This window comes from Octodon degus, unplaced genomic scaffold, assembly GCF_000260255.1.
Source record: "Octodon degus isolate 3935 unplaced genomic scaffold, OctDeg1.0 scaffold00001, whole genome shotgun sequence".
Taxonomy (NCBI): Eukaryota; Metazoa; Chordata; class Mammalia; order Rodentia; family Octodontidae; genus Octodon; species Octodon degus.
The window spans coordinates 32,686,453-32,714,125 of record NW_004524577.1 but is presented as its reverse complement, the minus strand read 5'-3'; the positions used below and the strand labels follow the sequence as shown (position 1 = coordinate 32,714,125).

General features: G+C 38.3%; 2 protein-coding genes across 4 annotated transcripts in view; both read right to left on the bottom strand.

The window, feature by feature from the left end:
* Positions 1-14,372, bottom strand: part of Elovl7 (ELOVL fatty acid elongase 7) — a 206,562-nt gene extending 192,190 nt beyond the window's left edge. The window contains exon 1 of the mRNA XM_023707742.1: positions 14,014-14,372. The gene's annotated coding sequence lies outside the window, so the exon portion shown is untranslated. The remainder of the gene's footprint in view (positions 1-14,013) is intronic.
* A 65-nt stretch (positions 14,373-14,437) lies between these two features.
* Ercc8 (ERCC excision repair 8, CSA ubiquitin ligase complex subunit) overlaps positions 14,438-27,673 on the bottom strand; it is a 54,436-nt gene continuing 41,200 nt past the window's right edge. For 2 of the 3 annotated variants that reach the window (XM_012512640.2, XM_023707659.1), the window contains 3 exons: positions 24,428-24,625; positions 19,487-19,567; positions 14,438-15,927 (listed from right to left, as the gene is read on the bottom strand). In XM_012512640.2, coding sequence (XP_012368094.2) covers positions 15,859-15,927; positions 19,487-19,567; positions 24,428-24,625 — 348 coding nt within the window. In that variant the 3' untranslated portion in view covers positions 14,438-15,858. The remainder of the gene's footprint in view (positions 15,928-19,486; positions 19,568-24,427; positions 24,626-27,673) is intronic. The other variant, XM_023707629.1, reaches the window with a different exon arrangement.

The window sequence follows — 27,673 nt, the reverse complement described above, 5'->3', positions numbered from 1 at the left end:
CCCCTTTTTTGTTTACTTTTGTCAGTGATGGGTATTCCATTGGCATTTATATATTGTAGGTGCATGAATTCAGCAAAGCAATCCAGTATAGTCCAGTAGCCCATAATAGTACTGGGTTATCTGCAGGACTGGCAATGTCAGAAGTTGTTGACTTGAGCCTTTTACAGCTCAGCATATTAATATGTCTTTACTTTTTATAGCTCATTTTTATACTTTTCTGCTGGATGGTTAAGACCAAGATAAAGCAAGACCATTTTTACAAAAAAATGTAACTTTTGCATCTGACAAGGTCAGTCAAATCCCCTCAGGATTCACCCTGTAACCCTGTACCGCAGTTTGTAGGTCCGTCCTTTGTCAGTGTCAGTCATGTGGAAGAGTCACGGCCATTGCCTGAGCAACTTGCTCTCTGTGAAAGCCTGAGAGAATGTTTCCTCTCCAGGTGACTGACTCTGTTAGGCACAGTCCGCATCACTGACCACTTTCCTCTGTGGCCCCACAATCTGCTTGATCACAAAATTGGGGACACCACTGAGTTACAGTACAGATCCTCTTATGTCCTGACTCCTCACTGACCTTGAAGGGCTAGGGACAAAATGTTGGCTATCCTTGTAGCCCTTCTTTTTCTCTAATATTTTTTTTCTGTAAATTTAAGTTGTTACCCCTCCAGAAGAGAAGCTTAATGATATTATTACCCTAAAACATAGGCTGTTGAGCTTAACATCAGTGACTGTCTGAATATCAAATGCCTTAGACATAACACGGAACAGGTAGTTCGCATCAGTCATTGATAGGCTAAACTTTAAATCCATACAGAATGTGAAAAAAATTAAAAAATAATAATAGTAAAAAAAGAAATAAACAATTACAAATTTTTACAGAGAAATTTAGAAATCTAACCATAAGCAACATTGTAGCAGTTATTTTCTGTCCATGTAATTCTTGTTTAAAAGCATCAGTCCCATTTTTCTTGAGGGCTTTGCTCTCTAAATCATCTTTCCCTTTTCACTGTCTTCTCAAGGAATCTCTGAAAAGGGACTTTTTCAAGTGACCAAATAAAGGAAAAAGCAGCACAACACAGAGACAGCTCTTAAGGGGCGAGTTGATGTTGCACACAAGGAAGTTTCATTAGCCCTTTAGGTTGAAAAATGAGATATAAAATCTCCAGAAAAGTTTACTGTGTAATAACGACTAATATAAGTTTATTAATAGAATTAAGAATGAAATATTCATTTTCCCCAGATTCATTAGCTTTCATTGACAAAATTGTATATATTAACAGGCAGACAATAGGAAGAAAGAGAAATTATAATCCAGCTGCATTATAATCCTGATGGTTGATATCTAAAAATGAATATTGATTTTGTATAATAGTTTTCCTCTGCATTTTTTGGAGACTGTTAATCTATATGTATGATGAATAACTTCATAAGTATATACAAGAGAGATAAACGAATCTGATTCTCACAAAAAGGAAAAAAACAGGAGATGGAGAAGGGGGAAAAAAGGACATGTGTTCAGTACATGTGCCAGTTCTCACACAGTGAATGTAATCACAGGCACTGCAACAGGTAGTAAAGGTAAAAACTTTTTAAAATTACATGTTTATAATGCGGAACGAGTGCATTATGCTAACAAATCTCTCTGTTGTATTGATGAATACGTGCTGTTTTTGGTTTTGTTTTGTATTTTAGAGAAGAGTCTACAGGGTGTTCAGGGTCTCACTATTCGATCGGACTCGTAGTGATCCACCTGTTGACAGGCTCCCAAGAGCTGGGATTACAGGTGCGCGCCACGACGCCCAGTCTCATTCGCCATCTCAGTGCGCCCTGGGGGGCGGGGCCGGAAAATGAGACCCAGAGATCGAACCCCCAGCCCCTGCACTGGCTTGCAGGTGCTTTAATTCGCTGAGCTATTTGGCTGGTCCTGATGAATAAGTACTGACTTTATCTAGATCCGCAAGCAGAACTTATGAGAGCACAGTAGAACCTCTTTTATTTCCTATGTGTATCTTTCAGTGAGATTATGGATTATGCTTTTACAAAATGTAAGGGCATCATTAAGTTTTTATACGGATATTTATGAAACTTTGATTGATGTTTTAGTCAATATCCTTTGGATTGCCTTTCAGGTTGGAATACTTACTGGCTGATCTAGATCTCTGTCTCAAGGAAAAATAATTTTCCTGTGACTCTATACTTCCTTCCTATATTTTATGAAACTTTATCTTTTACAAGTTACACTTTCACTTTGAATATTTATATTCAAACTGCTTATTCAAGTGCAATTTGAGTCACTTTCTTATGCCATACTGACAAACAGGTGAAATGGCAAGACCAGCATGTCAACAAAAATATTCCCTTCAGGAGTGGGTAGAGATTATAAGACTCAGCAAAGATTAAATGTGGACTGGATGAACATTATCAGTAATATAGTATTTTTCTGCATGTTAAAACTATTGCTATCTTAGGTATGCTAGGGATGTTAATTCCACTATTAATGAATACATTCATTGAGGAGTTTTTGGATTTAAGTATTTCTACAACTGGCCTTCCTCTTACTAAAAGAAATTATTTTTTTATTTTTTTATTTTATTTTATTTTTTTGTATTTCAGGGAAGGGTCTACAGGGTGCTTAGGGTCTCACTACTAGATCAGACTCCTAGTGATCCATCTGTTTACAGCCTCGCAAGAGCTGGAATTACAGGTGCACGCCACCACACCTAGTCTCAATTGGATCAAACCCTGGCCCCTGCGCCTACTTGCAGGCACTTTAATTTGCTGAGCTATTTGGCTGGCCAAATAATTTTTGATAATATAGTGAACCTGCTTGTTTTCTCTTTCATCAAGAATTTGCTGTTCTCCAAGTGTTACCTGATGTACTTTACCTCTACACTGGATCCTCGCTCACTTATTTTATCCTAGCTCACTACCTATTTTATGCTAGGCACTGTTCTAGGCAAATGAAATCCATAAAAAATGGAGCAACCAAAAATCCTTGTGCTTGTACCTTATAGTGAAGGGAGTCATAAAGTAGAAATCATACATAAAAAATAAGTGAATTATATTTGTTACAGTATGGTAGATGCTAAAAGAAAATAAAGTAGATCAGAGTCCAAGGATCAAGAATGTTAGGGACAAGGGGCCAGGGAGATGGCTCAGGAAAATAAGCGCTTGCCTGGCAAGCACAAGGGCCTGAGTCAATCCCCAGTTCCAGAAAAAAAAAAAAGAATGTTAGGGACAGGAAATGGATTGAAATTTTAAGTGGGATGTATAGCGTAACTATGGAGAGGTGACAATGGAGTAAAGACTTCAAGAAGGTCATCAGGAAATGTGGAACAAGTGCTTACCTTCAGAAAATGGCAAAGAGAGCAGCTTTTACTCAGAGGACGCTGGGAGTCTTTATAGGATGTTGGGAAGAGGAATGGTATTAAGTTAATCAATGATTTCCGTTCATGGATTCCTTTATTTTATATTGGCATGAACTACAGGGGTTTGAGATTGAAGTAAAAAGATCATTTTTGCTGTTTTCCGTGTTTCACATAATTTTACATGTATAGAAAAATTACAATAGGAAGTATTCACACATTGTTTCTCAAGATACACTGCGACTCTTTTACCATAATTGATTCATCTTAAGTTAAAAACTCTATTAACTTGCACATATTTATGTTGTGTAACATAATATTTTGATATCTCTCTTAGCACTTTTAAAGTGTACAATACACTATGCACTGTAGTCACACCATGTTGAAAAATGAGATTGTCAAACTCTATGTTTGTATCTTTTAACTAACACCTCCTCAGACCCTCTGTACCCAAACATACTACATACTAGCCCCTAGGGGTCAATATTTTTCTGTGATTTTATGAATTTATCATTTTTATATTGTACAGATGAGTGAGATCAAGTGATATTTGTGCTTTTTACCTGATTTCGTTTTTACTTTTTTTTTTGAGATAAGGTCTCATCATGCAGTTCAGGCTGGGCTTGTGCTTTCTTTTTGTGGCCCCCAGGCTGGTCTCGAACTCACAGAGATCCTCCTGCCTCAACCTCCTGAGTGCTAGGGTTACAGGCATGCGCCACCATGCCCAGTTCTGGAGCCACATGGTGGGCGCCCAGGGATCCAAGACTGAGACCACACAGCATTTGGGGCCAGGGACTGAACTTGGGTCCTTGTGCTTGCCAGGTAGGTGCTTATGCCTCTGAGGCACCTTCCCGGCTCCTAGTATTTTACACTTTCCTTGAAATCCTTTATGATTTTTCATGTAACACATGAGAGAATTCTCCTTTTTTTAGGCTGAATAGTTTTCCACTGCATGTACTTCCCACATTTTATTTAGTCGGCATCTGTTAATGGACACTGAATAGGATGTTGTGTGGATAACACTGCAGTAAATATGAGAGTACGTATAATCAGTCAGCTCTGTGGTAGTACAACACAATACCTAACACAGGTTACTTAAGAAGTACAGAAAGGTTTATTTTGGTTTGTGGTTCAAGGGACATCGTCTTAGTTATTTTTCTCATTGTGCAGACAAAGTACCCAACATCCATAAATTAAAAGAGGAAAGGTTTATTTCAGCTCACACTTTCTAGAGGTTTCAGCCCATAATCAGCTGGCTCCTTGGCAGGATGGCATGACAGAGGGCCAGCACAGCAGAATCAGTTCATGGTGTGGCAGGCAGAAGGCAAGGGAAGGCAGAAGCAAGCAGCGGCAAGCAGTGGCAGCCTCCTTTCAGTCCCTTTATATTCCATTCAAGTTACAAGCCTATTATTGATTGGTGCCACCTGTGTGCAATAATATATATCATTCAAATAAATTTCTGATTAAAATAAGTAGAATCAATTTTCATTGGCTCCTAGCCATCTTGACTTCTACAGAGATTTCGTAAAGTGATAATAGTTTTAAATAAAATCTGGCTTTCATGTAGTGATCATTCATAAAAGCTCATTTATATAATTTAACTTTAAAGTTTAAAAAAGGCCCAATATTGCATCATTCTCTCACTAAGTAGGATCTGCTAATCTCATTGACTTTTTTTTTTTTTTTCCCTAGAACCGGGGATTGAACTCAGGCCTTTGCACTTGACAGGGAAGCACTTATTCCACTGAGCCATCTCCCTGGTCCTTCTCATTGAAATTTAATGAATTCAGTAGAAAACTTTTCGATTGTTGAAAAACGAACAATATTAATTACATTGAACAATAAATATCCAATTAGAGTCTAAGCTTGATTTAATCACCCACAATGTATATAACCATGAAATTGCCACTTTACACCCGATATGCTTATAATTTGCCAACATATGATACTTTTTGAGGGGCTACTAGGGGTTGAACTCAGGACCTTGTGCTTGCCAGGCAGGCACTTATTCTACTGAGCTATCTTCCCAGCCCAATGATACATTTTTTAGATGCTGAGTTGACCTGCGGAGCTGTTAGGGTCAAGAACCAGCGCTTTGGGGTGTGGCCACATTCCCCTCGCTGTACTCAGGGCTGTTGGGAGCCTCACAGGTGCTCTGCACTCTGCTTTGGGCTGCTTTTCCGGCCTCTAGATCCCATCTACAGTAGCTCTGCCTCACTGAGCAAACAAAATTCAAAGCTTCCCCGTGATGTTCCAGACTGTGGCTGTCACTTGCTTCTCCTGCCCTCTCTCACCGCAGTCCTTACAGCTGTCTGAGAAGAGCACCCACCTCCAGGGGAGCAGCAGACGTCTCTCCCCGAGCTGCCTGCGGGTCAGGGGTGGGCAACGACTACACATGGGGATTACAGAGTGCACGGCTCCGTGACACTAAAAGTCAACTCTTCCCCAGTTTGTCACCCATAAATCACAGTAGTTCAGAGGTGGGTGCTCTGCTTTCCCCAGAGACAACAGGCTAATGAGGGAGGGGAGCTTTACGTATCTTCTTTTTGGCCTTGGAAGTGGTTTAAGTGTCTATAAGTGGAGCCAAGATAAAAGCAGAGGAGAGGACGCCAGGCTGTACCTCTGAGATTGCCAAAATTCTGATTTATCATTACCTGAATAACTCTTTGCCAGGATTTCCCCCAGGAGAGGACAGGGGAAGTCAAATGTTTCATGTATATACAATATTGATGAGCTTTTCCACCAGCTTCTAATAAGGCAATGTTTTCCTCTTATGGGGCATGTACTAGATCAAAGAGTATACCCTTTAAGAGTCCAAGCACCAATAAAATGAAGAACATGAGAAGAAGCTGCAAGTACATCTTCCAAGGAAAGATCACACTGATGTCTGGAAAGTCATTACTGTTGTCCAAATACAGAGTTGCTTTTTTTATTAGTACTTGTTTGAAGTTTATGCATTTTACAATCATGTTGGGAAGTGCTTACTTATAAATACAATACTACACGATGAGAGACACAGAAAGACTCAGAGACAAAGATAGTAATACAGAGAGAAAAGAGAGGGGAAGGGGAGACAGAGACAAGAGAATTGCTCTTAATCATCAAATGTTTTTTCACTTCTCTGTAGCCCCAAATGCTACTATAGCATCATTTCAAAATCTAGTATTTCATATCTAAAAATCATAATAAATCCTCTTATATTTTAAGTCTTAGTCATTTTTAAATGTTTCTAGTTAAGGAATTTTCCAGCTGAGCTAAAATATGCATGCCCCCACTCAGCCATCAGAAAATCAATGGGTAGCTTTCCCAAGGTTGTGTAACATTAGCACCAAAGCCAAGAATACTCTTGAAATGCTCCCCTCTTGACCATGGGTTTAGACCTTCCCAGGAGAAGCAAAGCAAAACTGGAGTGAGATGTCCAGAAAAGATTATGAATGACTCTCTGAGATCAATAACACACTTTTAAGAAGGAAATGCCTCTCCTGTTATACCCCCCTGGTTTTTCATAAAGTTGTAAATCTCAACATAAAACCCTTTTAACCCTACTAGATCGCAAAATATAAAATATAAAGAAAACAAGGTCTTAAATGTCATGATATATTGAAAGTTTTTAAAGATGACATCTTGCATCATGTGTGACTACCACCACTACCATTAGTGTTGGGGCACTTCCCAAATTAACAGAGCACTTTCTGCATATAATCTAGTAGCTGGTGGGTGCTATTCCCAATCTGTTTTACTAACAAAGAAACTGAAATCCACACACTGCATGCTTTGCTCAAGATCCCCTAGTCAGTCTACAGCAGCGCAGGACCCTAAATGGAGGTCCTCTTCCATATTGTCACACCCTCTGTCCTCTCCCAAGATGACAGTCAGCATCACCTCAGATGTGCAGTGCCCTCTTTCTTCCTGGTCTCTCTCTGTGGCACATCTTCACTGCCCTGTTTGTGGTGGCTGCCAGGGCTCTCCTCTGGATCCTAACGACCTCTCACCCCTTTTCATCCCTATCTCTGATCTAGGATTATTCAATCAAAGCATTTCTAATAACAAGAAAAATGTTGATCTATGGCTAAAAGTGGAAGTGGAATTGGGAAGTAGTACATAATAGATTTTGTAGTACATAATAGATTTTGTATTCTGGGATGTCTATAATCACCACCAAAGTCTATCTGGCTCTTGAGCGAGGATACTACCTAAATTCCTTGGGTTCCTGCACTTGGGATCGTGAATAGCAAGATCTGGATTGCTGGGCATCTGTTCTTCCAAACAGCTCTATTTTTAAAATTACCCAAACCTGCCTGGCTCCCACGTTCAAAGAGAGTTCAGTGAGTAAAATATGTGTTTACTTTCAAAATCAGTTTTTATAGCACTGTCTTCTGACCTTTGTTGTAGAGCTTTGGTGCAGTTATAACCTTAGCACCTACTGAAATTCAGGTGCAGATCTACAAAGTTTGAATTTATCCAGTTGTGCCTGGCTTGGGTCTGGCTGCTATGCTCAGCTCCTTCCTGCTGCCGCCCTTGGGAGTGAACCTGTTGTGCCCCTCTGGCAAGATGTTCTGCTCCTGGACTATCTGCATGGTTCTGTCCCTTACTCTTTCTGCAGGGACTGCAGCTGCAGAGTTTCACCCCAGGCCTGTATACCAGGCCTGAGCTGAGTCTGGAAGGGACAAGGTAGGGGAGAGGAAGCTTTCCAACACACTCACCAGGCCTGGGCTAGGGCTGGTTCTGGGGGGGGGGGGGGTCCCGAAAACACAGTAGGAGTTCTCACTCACTGGGTGGGAGTGGGGGGGACTGTGGAGTGGTGGGGGGCTCCCAAGGGGGTGGAAGAGGGTCTCATACACACTGCACCTGGGCTTGGACTGCTCAAAATCAGTTTTTAAACGTCACTATTTAAGTTATTAATATGTATTTAAAAATTGAATTTATGAGAACTCCTATAAACGTTTACAGAAAGATAACCGCAGAAGAAATGTATATAATCTCTTTTATTATAATACAAGTTGAAAAAATCAGAAATAAAAGGTAATATGGAATCAGTCATTTTCTTTTCCTACCAGGGTAAAGGTGACTTAAGGAGATGCTAAAAAAGGATGTCATAAATTCTCAAGCGCAAAACTACTGGGATATATCCTAGTGAAATAAAAGTGGTCTTTAGCTGTCTCCTGAGAAGGATGTCAATCTTGAAACAGGTTGTCTTTGCAATAATCAAAGACCGTAATGTAACTGTTAAATACTTAGAAGTGGCATTTTTTCTCCTTAGTTTGCTTTACATGAGATTGTAGTTCATGTATAAGAAACAATCTGAAATAGTGAAGAGAATGATAAGTTTGTATAACTCAAAAATATATGCTAAAACCAGAAGACTAATTATAATAAGAAAACATAGGTTCTAGTCTTTTCTTCCATCTATTAACCATGAGAGGTCACATCACTGCATCTAAACTTCTTTACTAGAAAGTTAGATGCTAGTTTCAATTATATGCAAGGTTCACATAAGCTCTAAAAATGTCCTGATATCTATTGAAAAAATTGTTTACCTTTGTTGTGCATTTAAACCATTAAGTGTCACACACACACACACACACACACACACACACACACACACACACAGAGGCTTTAGAAAATAGACTATAACAGATAAGTGAATAGAATACTGAGAGTATAGTTGAGTAGCAGAATATGTGCTTAGCATATACAAGGCGCCAAATTCCCATTCCAGGACCCAAATAAGATAACAACAAAACTAAAAATAATAGATATTCAAAATAAACAAATCAAAGAACAAGCCTACTCCACCACCCAGAAATAACTGCTAACCTCCCCAGAAGTACATATAATGCTTTATAACTTGCCTTCTTTTAATATATTCTATATTTATTGCCATAGTGTTAAATGCTCTTCTAAAACACTGATATATTAATAGGCAAGGCAAGAAGGCAGGCACCTTAGAATCACACAGGGGTGTTCTAGAAAACACTCTCTTCTTTCTCTGCTATCCCTCTGGAAACTGTTAGGTATCCCAGTCAAGATTCAGCATGGACAAAACTGCTTGGCAGAAACTCCAATTTCTTTTAGGAGTATTAAGACAAAATCAACACAAAGAGCAGTATCACTGCAAATGCACTTTCGATGGTTACAAAGTTGGAATGTTCCATCACTTATTAGCCAGTTTCCCTCACTGCACAGTCAGACTAGTTCCACTCTATTCACAGATAAGTGAATAGAATACTGAGAGTATAGTTGAGTAATAGGATAAGCATTATAATAAATGTGTATTGGGAGCCACTAAAGCTGGAAATTGATCCTATGTGGGAGAGCAGGATGAGGCCTCATTGCCTAAACAGTCAAGCTACCTCAGTCTTGAGGAAAACCTCCAGCTTGAACATTGTTGGCTGTAAGTCACTAGGCATTTTGCAAAGATATAAATAAATGCCCACACTATTGTTCTGCGGTTCTTTGCCAATCAGGCTTGGTCCAATACCTAACCTCAGCTATTATATCTCATCTTTATTTTCTAAATCCTCTTGTCATTTTCTCCTGGGGAACCACTGAGAGACCACCAAATCTCTACATCTGTGTAGCTCTATGTATGGACACATCTGAACTGAAACCCTCATTAAGTACTAATAATAGTGTAAAGTGGCAAAGTTTCTCATTCGGTTTCAATGACATTTGCTTTCTGGGAATCTGACATAAAGAGGAAAGAGAAGCCTTGGTCAGAAGATTTGGTTACTCACCAGCATCTCTAATCCAATTATAAAGACAGTCCTGGATCTAAGGTCACCGAAGGCCATTTGATGTAAGATGTGCAGTTCTTCTAATGGATACTCAGTAAGACAAAAGAGAAAGGACTTTATAATCTAATGGGTTAATATTATTATTTAGTTATTGCAGACTGATAAGGCCCACAATCTCCCAAATGAGTGTATACTGAAAGGTTTAATGAGTCAAGTGGTATGAGTTTAGGGCTCCAGGAAGTTCAAAATCCTCTTAACAGAATTTCAAATTCTCTGGAGGCTAAAAGAAAGAACATTTCTGGGTGGCCCATATTTATTTAGTTTTCAAACAAGTGAGGAGGATACTGAAGAAAATGCAAGAAAATGCTCTAACATGCTGAGGGGATCTTGGGAGACAGTTCAAAGAAGTTGCCAGGTAGTAAGGTATGCTATTGAGACTGTCTTGTCTCTCAATCAACATTTTTTGGTAGGAATATGGAGCCTGAAGCTGAAGTCTCTTTTTAGTTAATTTGGGTTAGAGCCAGGCATCTTCAAGAATGGCCTTATCTTGTCATTTGAGGCTCATGGATTCACAGACCATTACAGGCTTCTGCTGAGACAAGAGACTCAAGAGGTTCACTTACTATGACTGCTACCCTGCACCAGACAAGGGGCCTAGGCCTCGGACAAGCTTATAGGTAAACAAGGAAAGCCAATTGCTTAATATTAAATCTTCCTCAGAGCTGTTCTACAGTGTTCTCCATCAATAATCTAAAACTGCAAATAAAGATAACTTTTTAGTAATAGAATATTAAAAATGCTAAAAATTTAATTAAAAGACTGATAGAGCAACACATTCTACTGAAAGTATGCACATCAATAAACTATATTAAAAAAGGATGCCATTGCAAACATTTCAAATTCTTCATTTTTCTCAGGACACTGCCAACTTCACTGAAAAAATATGACATTTTATATACAAGGTACAAAAAGATTAAATGATTCTAAGAACTTTTGGGGAGAGTAACTCATTTTTATGGAGAAAACAGGGCCAGAATGGACTCCACCTTCCATAGGAATGCTGAAGTAAAACCTAGAAGAAAGTCTGGAAAATATGTAAACTTAAGAGAAGGTACACTACTTCTAAACTTGGAGCTCACCCTCAGGCCCACCAAGGCCCTCCATGTCTAAGTGGAACAGAGGCAGAAAAAACACCACCACCTACAAAACAAAACAAAACAGAATAACCCACAAGAGCCAAGGAGAAGCTGTTTAGTTTACGTGCACAGGTTGACAAGAATAACTGGAAAAAGAAGTCTTGTCTGAAAGAAGACCAGTGAAGAGAAACTTTTATATTCAAAAATATTATAAACTTTCAATAATTAAAACAGTGCAGCATTATTAGCATGTGAAGAAACAAATGAAGAGAGAATATTATAGCCAGAAATATAACAATAGATTTGGGGATTTTGAACTGCATGTTAGTAATTCTAACATGCATGTTTTCCCACCCTTCGACATCTCTGCCATCCAGACACATCATACAAATGGATGAGGTACAGTAAATTACTAGTGTATTTGACTCAAATCCATAAGGCTGAAAGATGAAGTTCTAGAGACTGATGTGATAAAGGCTATGCAACAACATAAATGTACTTAATGCCACTAGATTTTACACTTAAAATGGTTTACAATGGTTTTAAAAGAGGTAAGTTCTACATTATGTACATTCTGCCACAAATTTGAAAAGGTTTTCCACAAGAAATACTGTAACTTTTTCCTCCAGCATTGTAAAATACAATCAGTATTGATATAAGTAAATAAGGAGGATGGATATATGGTACATGACAAAGGTGGCATCTCAATTCAGTGAGCACTGAGTTATTGGTAGTTATTCAATCAACAGTTTCACACTACTTGACAGATGTCTGGGGAAAAGAGTTGATTCCAAACATATCATAAGATGAACAAACAGATCAACAGTTTAAATTTTAAAAATACAACAATTAGTAGATGACAACATGCTAGAACACTTTTATGACCCTGTATGGAAAAGTCTTACCAATTCTGACTCACAGTTTTGAAGACCAAAGAGGTTAACAACCATAAGAATGTGGAGAAGAGATGCAGAAAGTGCTGCTGGGTCCTACAGTATTGGGGTTCTGACTTTGGACAATCAGAAGTCAGGTGGATTCTTAGTCCCTAGCGTTGGGGAAGAAAATATCTCCTAGGTAAGAATCCCAAGACTGCTAGGCAAATTTGGGCCTCGGTTTGGATCTGTGTGCTTCCTGGTATCCATGCTTCATCAGTTTCTACCTGGATCTGGTTCCTTCTCCTGCCCCACCCTGACTATTTAAACAGAAACAAAATCTCAAAGAGGTCTTGAGTGCTGGTAATAAATAAATAAATAAATAAATAAATAAATAAATAAATAAATAAATAAAAAAAATTAGTGTTTGATGCATTCCTTCCCAATGACTTAGTAAGATCAGAAACTGACGTACATTAAAATGCAAGTAAAATAATGTAACAATTCTTTTAAAACAGTATTTTTTTTTTTAACCTCACAGCACTAAAGAAATCTAGGGATATGTATTCATCCAAATAGAAGTAGTTTGCCTCACAGTAATCACTTTCATAAATACACACATATTCAGTGATGCTACTATCTAAAACAACTTTTCAGCTTTTCTGTACAGACTGATTCCTAAGATAGTTAGAATTCATTTAAATGACTGTATGGGAGGAAAATCTGTTGTTTATAAAAATGAAGTTCATATAAACTACTACAATCACTATTAGCAATCATGAAGCAGAGTCCTCAAAACATCTGAAACTAAAAATTCCATTTAACCCAGCTACTCTCCTGAGCATCCCTCTAAGCAAGTTCTGGTATTACAGAGATACATGCATGTTCATGTACATAGCAGCACAGTTCATCATGGTATGTCCAACGTCACGAAACCTACTCTACCTCTGCTACCTTAATGCACATCACATCATATTTTACAGATATTAACTATCAGGTAAAAGGTCTGAAGATGTAATTCCTATGTTGTTAATGATCTTTATGTAGATCATATGAACCGGTATAACCTAAATGATAAACGAGATGAGGAAGAGGGAATCTGGTGACAAGAGGATTTCCAATGCCTCCCCATTGGAATTCAGGTCCACAATACCTCACACAGGTTTATGAAATGATTCCAATTTGGCCTGAGCAAGAGCCCAGAGTTGAAACCCCTACTGGTATGTAGTGTGGGCCCTCTGGCCTCAGTTTGCTCATCGCTAAAATGAGACTATCACCTGCTTCACAGGACTGTGGAAGATCCCATCATTAACACTTAGATCAGCCAAGACAAAGTGATAGATTTTACTTAGGTCCCAGTTGACCTTACGGAAATCACTTCTTTAGAAGCAGAGAGTATAAATTATGGCAATTATGCAATTATTAAGGATACAATAGCAGTCCTTGTTTCATCTCCTGAATGACTTTTTCCACAGCTCTGCACCCTTACACCCTCCCTGGCCACAGTCAGCTACAGGATCAGATGTTGCTCTGAAAACCACAGCAACAGAGCCCTATTCCAAGTGCAGGACCCTGAGTTGTCCCATTGCTCCAGACTGCGAGAGCAGAAAAAACCTTGCGGAGGAGGGCAGTGGAAAGAAGTTCCCGTAGCGTGGAGGTGGGTGCTGGGTGCTGGTGGGCTGGCCCGCGAGGCTGAAGCCTGGCCCTGAGGACACCTTGGCGGTCACAGTGGCAGGTCCCCAGCTCTCTTGCTCCCTGTACGCTGCTGCCCCTCAAGCCCAGGTGCAGTCAACCTGACCCCTCTGCTATGCATGGGCTTCCACTCCTCCAGAGCACAGATGCTGTTGCTGCGGTCCCCTAGAGACAATGTAAATGGAGCGAGAGCAGCGGTGTGCAGAACTCACTTGGGAATTGGGTGCAGGAAGATCTAAAAACAGGAAAACCTGGTTAGGGACGGAGGAGGCAGAGGAGAGACACAGCACAATCCCCAGGGAAGGCTGCGCTGGGCTGGGCTCCCCTGAGCTGCGGCTGCACCGACCTAGGGACCCACGGAGAGGGAGCCCAATGGAGGCAGCACCACCCCTGCTGATTCTTAGGAAATGCGTGAAGTGTTGTATTTGGCGAGCAGACTTGTGGAGCACTACCCAGTAGATGGAGCATAATATTAAGTAACCGTAACTGTTGAGGGGAACAAAGTCTGGCATATTCGTTTCTCCTTTCCTGCTGTTAGGCTGGGAGGTGGACCAGGAATCAGCATCAGACCTTGGAGCTTTACTCTTACACCCTCCCCTGGAACCCCGCCCCCACCCCCCACCAAGTTTGCTGGTCGTGTCTGGTTCTGATCCTATTCGCCACTGTTGCAATGTGGAATCATAGCATCAATAACTATAGAAACAAAGATGGTCTAGACAAGGGCCATGCTTACAAGGCAGAACCAAGTGCTAGAATTAGACTGAAGGCCCCTCCCCTACACCCCCCAGTAGCCAAAGAAGTTGCACTTCTGACTCAAGCATCTCACCTAAGTGCACAGTGTTCTTGTACTGTGAGTTCTTAACAAAGACTCAGGGTAAAGGTCAAGGCAACAGGGAAGGACAGGTGGGAAGAACAACCCCTGGGCCAGGGTATATCTTCCTAATTTCTCTTGCCTGGGCTTTATCCTAGTACACTGAGGAAGGTTAGTTCAGTTTGCTGTAACAAAATACCACATTGGGTGGCCCAAAAACAGGTGCTTTTTTCTTACGGTTCTGGAGGACAGAAGTCCCAGGTCAGAGTGCCTGCACAGTTGGGTTCCAGTGAGGGTTCTTTTCTCAACCTGTGTTCTCATGGCTATTCCTTCCCTTATGTATATCCTTGGTGAGCACCAGGTGTCCTCACATTTGGGGACAAGGGTTCATACATGAATCTGAGGAGATCATTAACATTCAGTGCATAGCACTGCCCTACTTTCCTAAAGAATTACAATTTCTACTTCCACTACTATATATATCTACATATATATTTCTCTAAATCTTGTGAATACTTACTGTTTTCAGACTATATGTACACACACACAATAACACACATTTTTTTCATTTCGTTATTATATACATGGGTGATTTAAAAATGGGCCTCTCTTTACTCCTTATTACAAAATGTTTAAATAAAAACAAACATCATAAATAAAGGACTTTGCCATCGTGATGGGATAAGTATTAGAAGCAACAGAATACTTTGAGAGAAATTAACAGCCATGTGTCTTTTACCATAATAAAAGTTTATTTATTTTTGTATGGGGAATCAAACTCAGGACCTCGCACTTGCCCAGGCAGATACTGCACCACTGCGCTGCATCCCCAGCCCCTATAATAAATGTTTCTGATGGAAACATTCACTGTATTTTTGGTCACTCCCTGTTGATCAACTGTTGGCTGCAGTTTCTGTCAATAACAATACTGTGCGGCTTCACCTACTTCACACTGGGTCTGGCACTGTGAGACTTTTTGGCTAATCAGGTGTTACCTCTGAATTCCTTTTCACATCATTTGCTTATTTTTACAGTTTCTTTTCTCGCTGATTAAATAATATAAGTCTGCCATAGGATTTCACACAAAGATAAACTTCATTTTAAAATGTCAAGGAAAAAATATCATCCAAATTTAGTGCTAACTTAACTTTTAGGAATAGAATGAACAGTTACAAAACCCCACATACAAACAGTGCTGCTCAAAAAGTTCCATCCTTAGGAGAAACGAAGAGCAGAAAGGTGGAAGTCATCCTTCCTCGTCGCTGCTGCTCCAGGCATCTTGAAAGGCCTGATTTAACCGGGACTTAGTTTTAGTCTGGAAAAAAAGACAAAGGAAGATCATATTTTTCTACTTTACAACTTTAGGCTCTTAATATAATTATGAAATATGCCAGATGAACAGCAATTAGAGTTTTATAAGAAATATCCCAAACATGTATAAGATAATGACTTCAATGAAACAGCTCTCCTAGACTTTATGCAAATAACCTGTGTGTGCTTCAGCTCACTGGTGCCCGCGTGGGAAGCTGCTGTGGCTTTTGGGGGTGGGGGCGCTGCTGTACCTTTCCAGGATCAGCTGGAGGGGCGGGGACACTGACACCCACGGGGCTAGGACTGCTCTAGGTCTAAGGCTCACTGGGAGCCTGTAATTGTTGAACTTAATGCTGCAACTTCTCATTGCTGAGTGGACTTGTAGAAATAAACAGATACTGACACAGGAGACACAGGTGTTTGTTCATCAAGATGCCTGATACCATTTCAGATCCCAAAAGTGAAGGGGATTATTAAAGGGTGAACTTTCTCTGCGTGTTTTTGTATAGCTAGCAAAGTACTCCAGAAACATGTGCAAAACATTATCAGAAATGTAACAAGCTGATAATTAGGCTTCCCTGGGAAGTTTCTCTGAAGAGTAACATGCACTGGATAGTGTTTAAGAGAATAAGAAAATAGCACAGTATTCACAACTTTAGAACCCTAACTAGTAGAATTAGTCAGCAATTACTGCATAGCAATTCAATTAATTAGGAATAGACTTATTATGAATTATAACATCAATTCACTTGTTTGGGAAACCTGAATGGCTACTTTCCTACTTTCTGCCCAGGACTAAATGGATTTAAGCATAGTGGCATTAATTAAGTTTCTGGGCATATGAGTTGAATTTGTTTCCCATTTTGCAGCCTGTACATTTGCCAGTTTGATCAGATCCAAATTCCAATAATGTGTTGTCACCAAAATTATTCTTAAATTATCCTAAAGATATTGTCTTTAATAAGTTACAGAAATACTTCATTAAGGGGCACCCCTACTGCGTATCTGAGCCTGTTCATTTTCCTTTTGATGAACATTAGGACTCAGAATCTTCTAATAAAATGGTAGAAAAAGTGTTTCCAATAAATTTCCTTAGTATTAGCTAGGAAAGACAGCAAAAGAAAATATTAATGTAATCATTCTTTTCCTTTTTTAGAATCAGGAGTTGATCTCAAGACCTTGTGCTTCCCAGGCAGGCACTTTGCTGTTAAGCTACACCCCTGGTCCAATGTAGTAACTGCTTAAAAATACAAATGGAATACATTATGGATCTTAATTTGGCTACTTTCATTTAGGTGTACAACCAAAATTCCATTTTGCACATCTACAAAACTATGCCCAAACCCCAGGTAACGACCCACTCATTACTAGCAGCCATCTTCTTATATGTAAGGATAGTACACCCAGGTCTGTGCATTTAGTTTTTGATGTGAACATATTCTGAGTTTCCTGTCTTTTTGTGTTAACAGCTTAACTACCAAGGTGGATTACTGAGTGAGAGTTTCCTTACCGATACACTGCGCAAGGTGTTGGGTGGCTTTCTTCCCTACTATCTTTAGAAAGTTTTGTCTCAATTATCTAACAAATTTCCCTGGGTAGGTAAGCCATAGAAAGGTCAGGCCTCCCAATTCCACAACGGAAGGCCAATAGATAGCTACTAAGCATTTTGGCTTCACTGGAAGACTCAACAGACATAAATTATATCTCATTATAAATTATTTGTGGTAAGGTGAGAAAACAAACACAAATACAACCACATGAAAATTATAATATCTTTATATGTAAGTGTTGCGATATATAGTAATAAAACAAAGATGTGTACATTACACATAAGAATAATTCGGTTATTAAAACTATGACAAATAAAATACCACATTTGTGGTTAAAACAGCCTGAAAATGAAATAATGAAATATGCTTAAAACCATAAAACTCCTATCATCTAATTTTTTTAAATGAAAATATTTTATATTAGTATGACAATGATTATGTTCTTAAAGTTAAAGCGTCTGAATAATATATTTTAAAAGAAAAGGCTTTATAGCTCTAAGACTTAAATATCAAGCTCAACTTTGTTTTGGTATATCCTATTTTACTTTCTATTTCTTTGGCTTAATGTTTCCAATAAAAGTTCTTTTAGATGTGGAATTCAAACTATCAGTATAATTATATAACAAGGAAACAAACATCAGAGTCACAAATTATCTTCCTCATAAGCAATGTAGTTTTCTCCGGCTGTTCTCTAAATAAGTTACAGTTGATTTACTTTATATTAATTCTTACTATTTTCATTTGGTAAAAGACTGTTATGCTTCTTAACATGGCTCAGAGTCCTCTGACTGTGGTTTAATATAAATAGCAATTCACCAAAAGCAGGATATATAATTTAGAAAAAATGCAAAATAAGTAGCAAAGCTAAACTACTTAACCATATTAAACTTTATAATGAAGAATGTTCAGTCCTCAGAAGCAGCTATATGCTGAAACTAATCAAGCCACAATAAGCCAAATTATGCACGTGATGAAATCCAGACACACACAGATTTGGCTCACCGCATTTATCAACATGTGTTTTTTTCTCTCCTTCGTTTGGACTAGGGTCAAAAGAAAATAATTCACAGGCTTTTCAGTGTAATAAACCATACTAGTTGCAAGTTAAGGTATGGAATATATTTTGATAATAGCTGCCAGATACTATCAACTACTACACAGAACACTTATTTCATGTGTTTTTTTGACAGAGTCCTATTTTCACAAAGGAAATGAGTATGTCAAAAAATGTTTTTTAACATCAAACTTGCTTTATCAATTAACTCTTTCACCTCCATCTAAGAAGCTTTGTTTTTACTATGTGTTTCTAACTACAGTATCCGTACTTCTGACTTAAACATTATATAAACATTGCTTTAGACATTATACTTTTCATATCTTAGAGAGTGAGATGAATGGGGATAATTAATAGTGCTCCGTAGACTAATCCTCGGCAGAAGAGACACTACCTCCAGACAACCTGTTACTACTGCTTGGCATACTTGTTTTGGAATAAGATACTACGTAACACCAGAGATAATGTCTAACACGTCTTTCTTTTCCTACTGCTTTTTATTCACATTGTCATATCTATAGTAATTTATGCTTTCAGATAGACTTTATATTGCTAAAAGAATTATAAATTGGTAAGACAACAATGTGAATAAAAACACCTTAAAATATACATTGTAACTTAAGATAATTTCACTTTTAGAAATAAAAAAAGCAGATATATAAACAATTTCTGAACAGATATTTACCTTGCTTATAATAATGAACAGAAACAAACTGATATTGCAGTTGTTAACACAAAAGTGACAGAGCAGTGTATCATTAAAAATGTTTGTAAATAGTTACTAATGACTGAAAGAAGCTTTATTGTACAATGTCTATCAGAAAAGTAAGATATCTGTGTGTCCAACAAGGATATTAACTAATTATAGACATGCTTTAAAAGTCTCTCTCATATAAACAAATAAAACTTATTCCTTAGGATTTAAAAGTCATTGTACCATTTGTACAACTAATATTTACCTCATCTTCCTCAGGAAGTGGCTCACACAAGGATGGTACCCACGCAAGAATATTGCAGTCTCTGCTACCGCTGTAAAGTTCCTACAATGCACACAGCAGAGGTGATACTGAGGATCACTCTAAAGTTCGTAACAATCGCAAATGAATGAACTATATCCACTTTCAAAATGATTCTCAGGTTAGATTAATCACATCAATTTTATTTCTATTGTCTGAAAAAAAAAAAAGTCTAAAAGTCGTTTTTCCTTTTTCTGTATTTTTTAGGAAAGGGTCTACAGGGTGTTCAGGGTCTCACTACTAGATTGGACTCATAATGATTCTCTTGCTTACAGCCTCCCAAGAGCTGGGAGTACAGGCGCATGCCATCATGCTGTCTCAATTGCCATCTCAGTGTGCCCCGGGGCAGGGCCAGCACGGCAGGCCCAGGAATCAAACTCCTGGCCTCTCGGCCTGCTTGCAGGAGCTTTAATCCACTGAGCTATTTGGCCGCCCTTTTTCTGTGTTTTTAAAGATACAGTAAAAACTTTTTTACTAATGCTATAAAAAATTTAGAAAAACATTCAACATCCTAGCACTTTTACCAATTATGGCATCCATACAGTTCAAGTGCCAGATTTGGGGGTGGGAGCATAGAATGAAAAGTTTACATTTCTCTAAAGCAACACAGCTTTAGAGAAAAAAACAAAGAAGCCGGATGTTCCTTATAAAACAGCTAAGCCCTGACAAAAAGTTTTCTTTAGCTTGCTGCTGCCTAATTTGCTGCTATTCAACACAAGTGCATAAAGACCGGGACCGTGTCAGTTGAGCTTCCCTTGAAAATGGAAGTGTGGGCTCAGGCACAGTCTGCCTATGTCTTTCATGGAAATACTGTTTGCTCTTGGCTGAATAATACTCATTCTCCTTCCCAACAAAACTGAAGGCATGTTAGAAGGACTATTACTGAAAACATTCTCAGGGGGTGGTAAAATAGATGCTTCTGCATATAGAGGATATAAATTGATATAACATTTGCTACAGTAGACTCTCAAACTTTTGTATGTAACCCTGAAAAGTTATGCCAAAATCACACACAAAATTCAAACATTATATTCTTCATATAAACTTTTTCATAGGAAAAAAGAGAGTAATTGTCAAAATAAAGCAGTAGTTATTAATAAATTACCATTGTATTCACATCATGGAGTACTATGTAGCCATAAAAATTGTTTTTCACGACAGACCTGAGAATCAGTGGAACAGATTAAAGATACAAAATACTACAAACACACTAAGTCACCTTATCTTTGGCAAAGGGGACAAACATGTACACTGGAAGAAAGATGGCCTCTTTATCAAATGGTGCTGGAAAAACAGGCTCTCCACATGCCGAGAACTAAAACTAGAACCTGGTCTATCACCATGCACTAAAGTCAAAATGGATTAAAGATCTAAACATTAAAACAGAAACACTAAATCTACTGGAAGAGAAAGTAGGTAGAAATCTTGAAGACACAGGAGTAGGTAGAGAATTCACGAACAAACATTTTAATGCACAAGAATCAGGAACTGGGATCTCATTGATAAAAGTTCTGTACATCAAAAGAAATCAGCAACAGAGTGAAAAGACGTGAATTGGGAAAGAATCTTAAACAACAATCACTCAAAGGACTTCTATCTAGAAGGTTTTTTTTTTTTTTTTTTTTTGGAAGCTCGAAATGCCTCTATCTAGAATATATGAAGAAGTAAAAAAGATCATGCCACCTAAATTCAAAGACCCAATCCAAAAATGGATATTTGAAATGAACACACATTTCTCAAAGGAAGGAATAGAAATGGCAAATAAATCCATGAAAAATGTTTCACAGCACTGGTAATTCGAGAAATGCACATTCAAACAATACTAAGATACCATCTCACCCCAGAAAGAATGGCTGTCATAAAGAAATCAACTAATGACAAATGCTGGAAAGGCTGTGGGGGAAAAGGAACCCTTTCCATTGCTGGTGGGAATGTGGACTGGTACAACCACTATGGAAATCAGTGTGGACACTCCTCCAAAAAACTAAGATTGGAGGTCCCACTCAACCCAATTTCCAAAAGAAATGAAAACATCATACTACAGTAATATATGCGCACCCATCTTTATAGCAGCACAATTTTTCATAGCCAAATCTTGGAAACAACCAAAATGACCATTATGTGAAGAATGGATAAAAAAGATGTGGTATTTTTATACAATGGAATATTACTCAGCTATAAAGAAAGACAAACTTGAGGCCTTTATAGGTAAATGAATGCAATTAAAGGCCATACACATAAGCGAAATAATCCAGACACACATATGTAAATATTGTATCGTTTCCTTATAGAATTACTATAATTCTATTTTCAGACAGCGAATTTTATGTAATACATAATTTGCAAAAATATTGTTACTCAGTGGATAAAAAAGTACTATACTTTTCCTCTGGAGATGAGGAATTAGTTGTAGAATCACAAGATGTGAAATGGGATAAGAATCAGGAACTTCCTAATTCTTAAAACCCATTCAAAATTTATCCAATTGTTCAGTCATGTTCTCAGTAGCAAATGGGTCCTGCTAACATGATACACAGGTGGCATGATTCATGTTTTCATTTGGAAACAGTTCTTTGATCTCTTTGGGGCTTTCTTATTCTTGACTATTTCAAAAATGCACTCATTATTTAGTAGAAAGTCCTTCAAATGTAGCTCATCTCATATCTCTTCGTGATTAAAACCAGATGATGTAAGTTTGCAAGTACTATAGTAGAAGTGGGGTCTCAGAACAGGGATGTTCACATTAATAATTTGGTGACAATAATATGCCAGGCTTTTCAAGGAAAATTTAATCTTTTTACTTATTTTGTAGTGCAGTGGTCTGAGGCTATGGAAATACAGTACCCCTTTCCTCAACATATTTTATTATTCATATGAGTATAGTTTTATAGACGTCTATTTTAGTCAATAGGTTATAATCTATTACCTTCATTTTCACATCAGATTTTTATATTTGGGATGGAATTATTATAATTCTATTTTTAGACAGCGAATTTTATGTAATACATAATTTGCAAAAATACTGTTACTAAACGGATAAAAAAGTACTATACTCTTCCTTTGGAGATGTGGAATTAGTTGTAGAATCACAAGATGTGAAATGGGATAAGAATCAGGAACTTTCTGAAGCAGTGCAGTGATTACTCGGAGCTCATAGCACACAGAAATGGCGCTTCACAGGACGCAAGCGGCCCCAGGCCTCTGGCGGTCCCAGCTGGTGCAAAGACAGAGAGCAATCAGTGTCTTAGCACATTTCCAACCCCTATGCACAGATGAGGACGCTCTGACTCAGTAAGAGCTGTGACGCACACAGCAATAATTTTAGTCAGAATATTTGGTTAAAATTTTGTCTGTATCTTTAAGTGAGGGTTAGTATCATAAGAATGTCTGACTATAGAGTTGTGTTTTATCAATAATTACTTGTACGTTTGGGGCAAATCATGTATCCGCTCCCATGCTTTCATGTTTTGTCCCCAGAAATGACTCTAAGAATATTTAACAATTAGGACATGAGGACACTGACTAGGCAGAGAAGACACTCTCTACTGTGTGGAAACAGGGTCCTGGAGGCTCCCTTTTAGGTGGTATCTAGGAATTTCAGGGTGGGGGCTGGGGCTGGAGGTCGCTTGGGGGAGACTGGTGCAACAGTTACTTAGCAGTCAGTAGGACACACTGATAACATTGTCATGCTAGTGTCCACTGGCTACAGAATCAGGCCTATATATCTTATGGCACAGGGTCTGGAACAAGTGAGGTAACTGATATGAATGAAGGAAGGGACAGGCCTTTCCCCAAGGGATAAATTCCCTAGAAAAGTTCTAACAGTCCACAGTTTTCATTCTATCAGTATTTAACATTCATGAATATTCTTTCCCTCAACTACAAAACAGGAAATAACAACTTGCTACTACTAGCTTAAGAGAGTATATCAGGCAATACGTGTAAGTGTTCTTTCAATAAAACCTGCTCCAAAACCAAGAAAGAAAGAGAGGGGAGGGAAATAAGATTGGAAGGAGAAGGTCACAAAGTCTTGCGTGCATGTGCCCAGCACCTATGAGGAATGTGGTTATCATGTACTCAAACACGTAAGAGAATAATATACACTTACACATACATCCATACACATGCAGGGCACAAACACACACAGCAGAAGGGGTTCAAGAGATGCAGGGAGGGGGAAAAGGGGGTGGGAGGGGTTTTAAAAATGGAATTAAGATGAATATAACCATCATACATATACTAATATAAATAAGAAATTATCACATAAAATACCTGTTCCACTGATGACATGACAATTCAGAATGTTAAACAAGCAAAAAGCCTCAGTAATTGACACTGCATTAGCTCACTGTCACATTTTTGTCAGCCAGGGGCAGGAAAAGGGAAAAATAAAATTTCAGACATGCATATACATAAAGCAAAATATACACTGAAATTAAAAACATATTTCATTTCTTACTCAAAAGGCTGCAAGGGCTGGTGAGATGGCTCAGTGGTCTGAAGCACCTACTCAGAACAACCTTAGCAAAGCACAGGGACCGCAGTTCAATCCCCCAGCACCACATGCCAGCCAGCCCCGCCCCCTGGTGGGCTGAGCTGGCCACACACACACACACACACACACACACACACACACACAAATAAAAAAAATTAAAAAAAAAAAAAAAAAGGCTGCAAGAAAATATTTTATTTCATGTGAGAATTTCCATGGCTAATATGCTATCCCAAATCAAGACTACAGCATTCTCTATGAAATAAATTTCAGTAAAACGTGCGTTACAAATATAACCCCGCAGAAGGAAATCACAGTTTACGCCTCTGCTCACCGCCAATCTGGCAAGCCAGCCACCTAAACAGTTTAAATTCCTTTCATGTCATTCTTACCTGGAAATCAGACTGAAACACACAGCAGTCAACACTTTTATAATGTCCCTTAAGCAGAGTTATCTGTTCTCCTGAGAAAATTGTATAAACAGCGATGGTGCTACCATATGGTACAAACACGAATTCTGAACTGCAGCCACAGGAAACAGTGAATTTCAATCCCTTCTTACTGTTGTTACAAACTTTTCCATAGTTTACCTATGGGATAAAAATCATAAAGTTACTCATTTATTAAATCTAAATTAAAAAGGCGAAGGCAAACAAATACTTTCCTTCAAAGACAGAAGCTTCTATAGAAAGGCCATTAAATCTATCTTAAAGAAAATATCAAAAAACAGTTAAAAATGATAGAGAACTTCCAAACAAGAGGGTGGGAAATTAAAAATGATTGTTGTATTGCACACTGTTGTCTAAGTAGTTGTTCAGAGTATCAGATACAGGCGTGCCAAATTGCTCAAGCAATAAGAATTAGCTGTTCCTTTCAATGTACCAATATAAATTAATAATACAATTATTTTAGCTAACATATGTGTATATATATGTGTGTGTGTGTGTATTTTATATATATATATAAAATACAGATACATATATTTCCTCCCCTTCCTTCTTTCTTTGTTATCTCTCCCACCATAGTTATTCTATTCTTTCATTTTCAGCAGTTTCTTTCTCTTTAGTAGATTCTGGTATTTTTATACAATAGAGCTATAAAGAAAGATAAACTCGAGGCTTTTATAGGTAAATGGATCAAGTAGAGACCATACTGATAAGTGAAATAAATCAGACGCTCATGTGTAAACATCCTATTGTCTCCCTGGTGTAAGAGAAATTGAAAGAAAGGTCATTAAATTTAAATGAAATGTTCCAATTTTAACAGAAACAGGTCCAAGGTCATAACTGTACATTTCATATAAGAGAAAACACAAAACAGTGGACAAAACACAAGGGCAAATGTTCTTGTTAATCTTAACGGAAATAATAATGCAAATTAAAGCACTCTCAAACAATAATTTTACACTGACAAAAAAATGTTAAGAGGTGCTAGGAAGTAAAGCTAAACAAGTGTTCTATCATTGAACTACATCCACAGTCCCTTGTTCGACAAAGATTTAAGAAACATAAGACATTTACCGCTGTTACAAGTGGGGCAAACATGTTTGCAACATTACATTTTAATTATTTTTCCTAAAAGGGCCAACAGTTTGCTATGTAACAAAAATGCAACATTCTCTTGGAAGAGCAAGTGCATTATGAATAGCCTCCTAGTCTTTTTCTTAAAAATTTAACTGTGATTAAAAAAAGCAGGGGGGGGGGGGGTGGGGGGAGATGGCTCAGTGGACTAAGTGCTTCCCTGGCAAGCACAAGGACCTGAGTTCAACCCCTGGTTCCGCCAAAAAAAAAAAAAAAAAAAATAATAATAATAATAATAATAATAATAAAAAAACATTTCCATCATAACCATTTTTAGGACCACAGTTCTATGGCATTAGGTTCACTCACACCATTGTGCAATCAATACCAACATCCATTTCTAGAACACTTTTTATCTTGCAAAATTGCACACATTGAACAAGACAGGTATTGTTATCCCTCAATAAAGTAATTGTTCCTGAGAGCTAATCTTCAGGAAATACTAAACAGCATAAATAGCCACGAGGACTGATTTAAAAGGGCAGTGTTACACAAAAAGGCAAACAACTGAGAATGGACATGTACTTCTAATGTTAACCTTATGTTTTCTAGAAATCATGCAATGCAAACTGTGCAAGAAATAAAAATAGAGGCTAAGTATTTTTTTAAAAAAGCATAAAACATAGTAACTGTGTATGCTGTAATTTCAAATTTATGTAAATAATTCTGTAAATGGGACAAACAGGAAAATTCTGCCCTTGTATACTCGGCCAACTCGGACAATGAGTGTTGCTGGAGGCTTGACGTATGTAGACTTCAGATCTCATCACAAAATTACTGAGAACAAGCTTTATTTCTACAAAATCATCAAGCAATCTGCATGTGGGCCAGTTTGGGACAGGTTTACTTCTTGATGATAATTAAACTCATAATTAATTATTTGGGAATTATGACTATGGAGATAGCCAAAATCTTCCATGGCTAATGTTAGACTTTACATAGTTGTTTTCATTTTTCTCTTTTTTTTAGAGGTTGGGTAGAAGTACGTGTGCATATATATATATATATATATACAAATAGAAACCCTGAGCCCCAAGCAGGTATGTGTGATATGGTGGGTATTGTTATAATCTATGTAACTGTCTCCATTTTTGTAACCAAAACAGCTATTTTGTTATACAACTCTGTACATTTGTTATAACCTATGTGACTGACTCCATTTTCTAACCAGAATAGCCATTCTATTATACACCTCTGTATGTTTCCACTGTAGCTTTATTAACGAGGACTATTTGGCATAAGCTGACAACTTAGACTTCATCTTTGTGGCTCAAGCCCTCCATCTGGCCTCTGAACACAGTTTTGTTAATGTTCAAAATATTCCTTTGTTCTGAGCCACAGATTGTTAAAAGCAGTCTACACAAAGTTTCCTGTGATCAGCCTCATATCCTAAGATAACTTTCTGTTTCAAGGACAAGTCCCTGTTCACAATGTTTCTTGTGATCAGCCCCATATCTTAAGGCAATAACTCTCTGTTCTAAGGATAACTCCCCGTTCCCCAAATTATCTCGATACCTTTTTGTGACATCCTGTGATCAACACCATGCCATAAGGATTAATTATTTGTTCCTAAAATTGTAACCGCATGTTAAAAGAATGTAACCTGTTTCCCGTAAGTGGACGCTGACCCCAGTACTGCATTCCCTCGTGCTCAAGTCACCTCCTCTTTGTGGTTTTCAGCTTTAAAAACCCTTGTCTCTCCCCACCTCGGCACGCACATACTTGGAGACGAGAGTACATGCCGCCGCTGAGCTCAGCTAAATAAAGCACTTCTAAATTGAGTCCAGTTTTTGATTTTTGGATTACAACAGGTACCTGTTATGGTTTGTGTCTAGTTGTCCCCCCAAAGCCTCATGTAAGTTATGGGCAGACCAGACTGGAGGAGCAAGGAGTGGCTTGGGGATGGGGCCAGAGGACCAGCCAGGGCGGGGCCAGAGGGGGCGGGGCCAGAGGCAGGAACCCTTAAACTGGCTAGCCTGTGCTGAGACATGTGGAGAGGGTCATCCTGAACACGGCAGCACCCCAGCCTCTTCTCCAGTAACTGTGAGCTAAATAAAC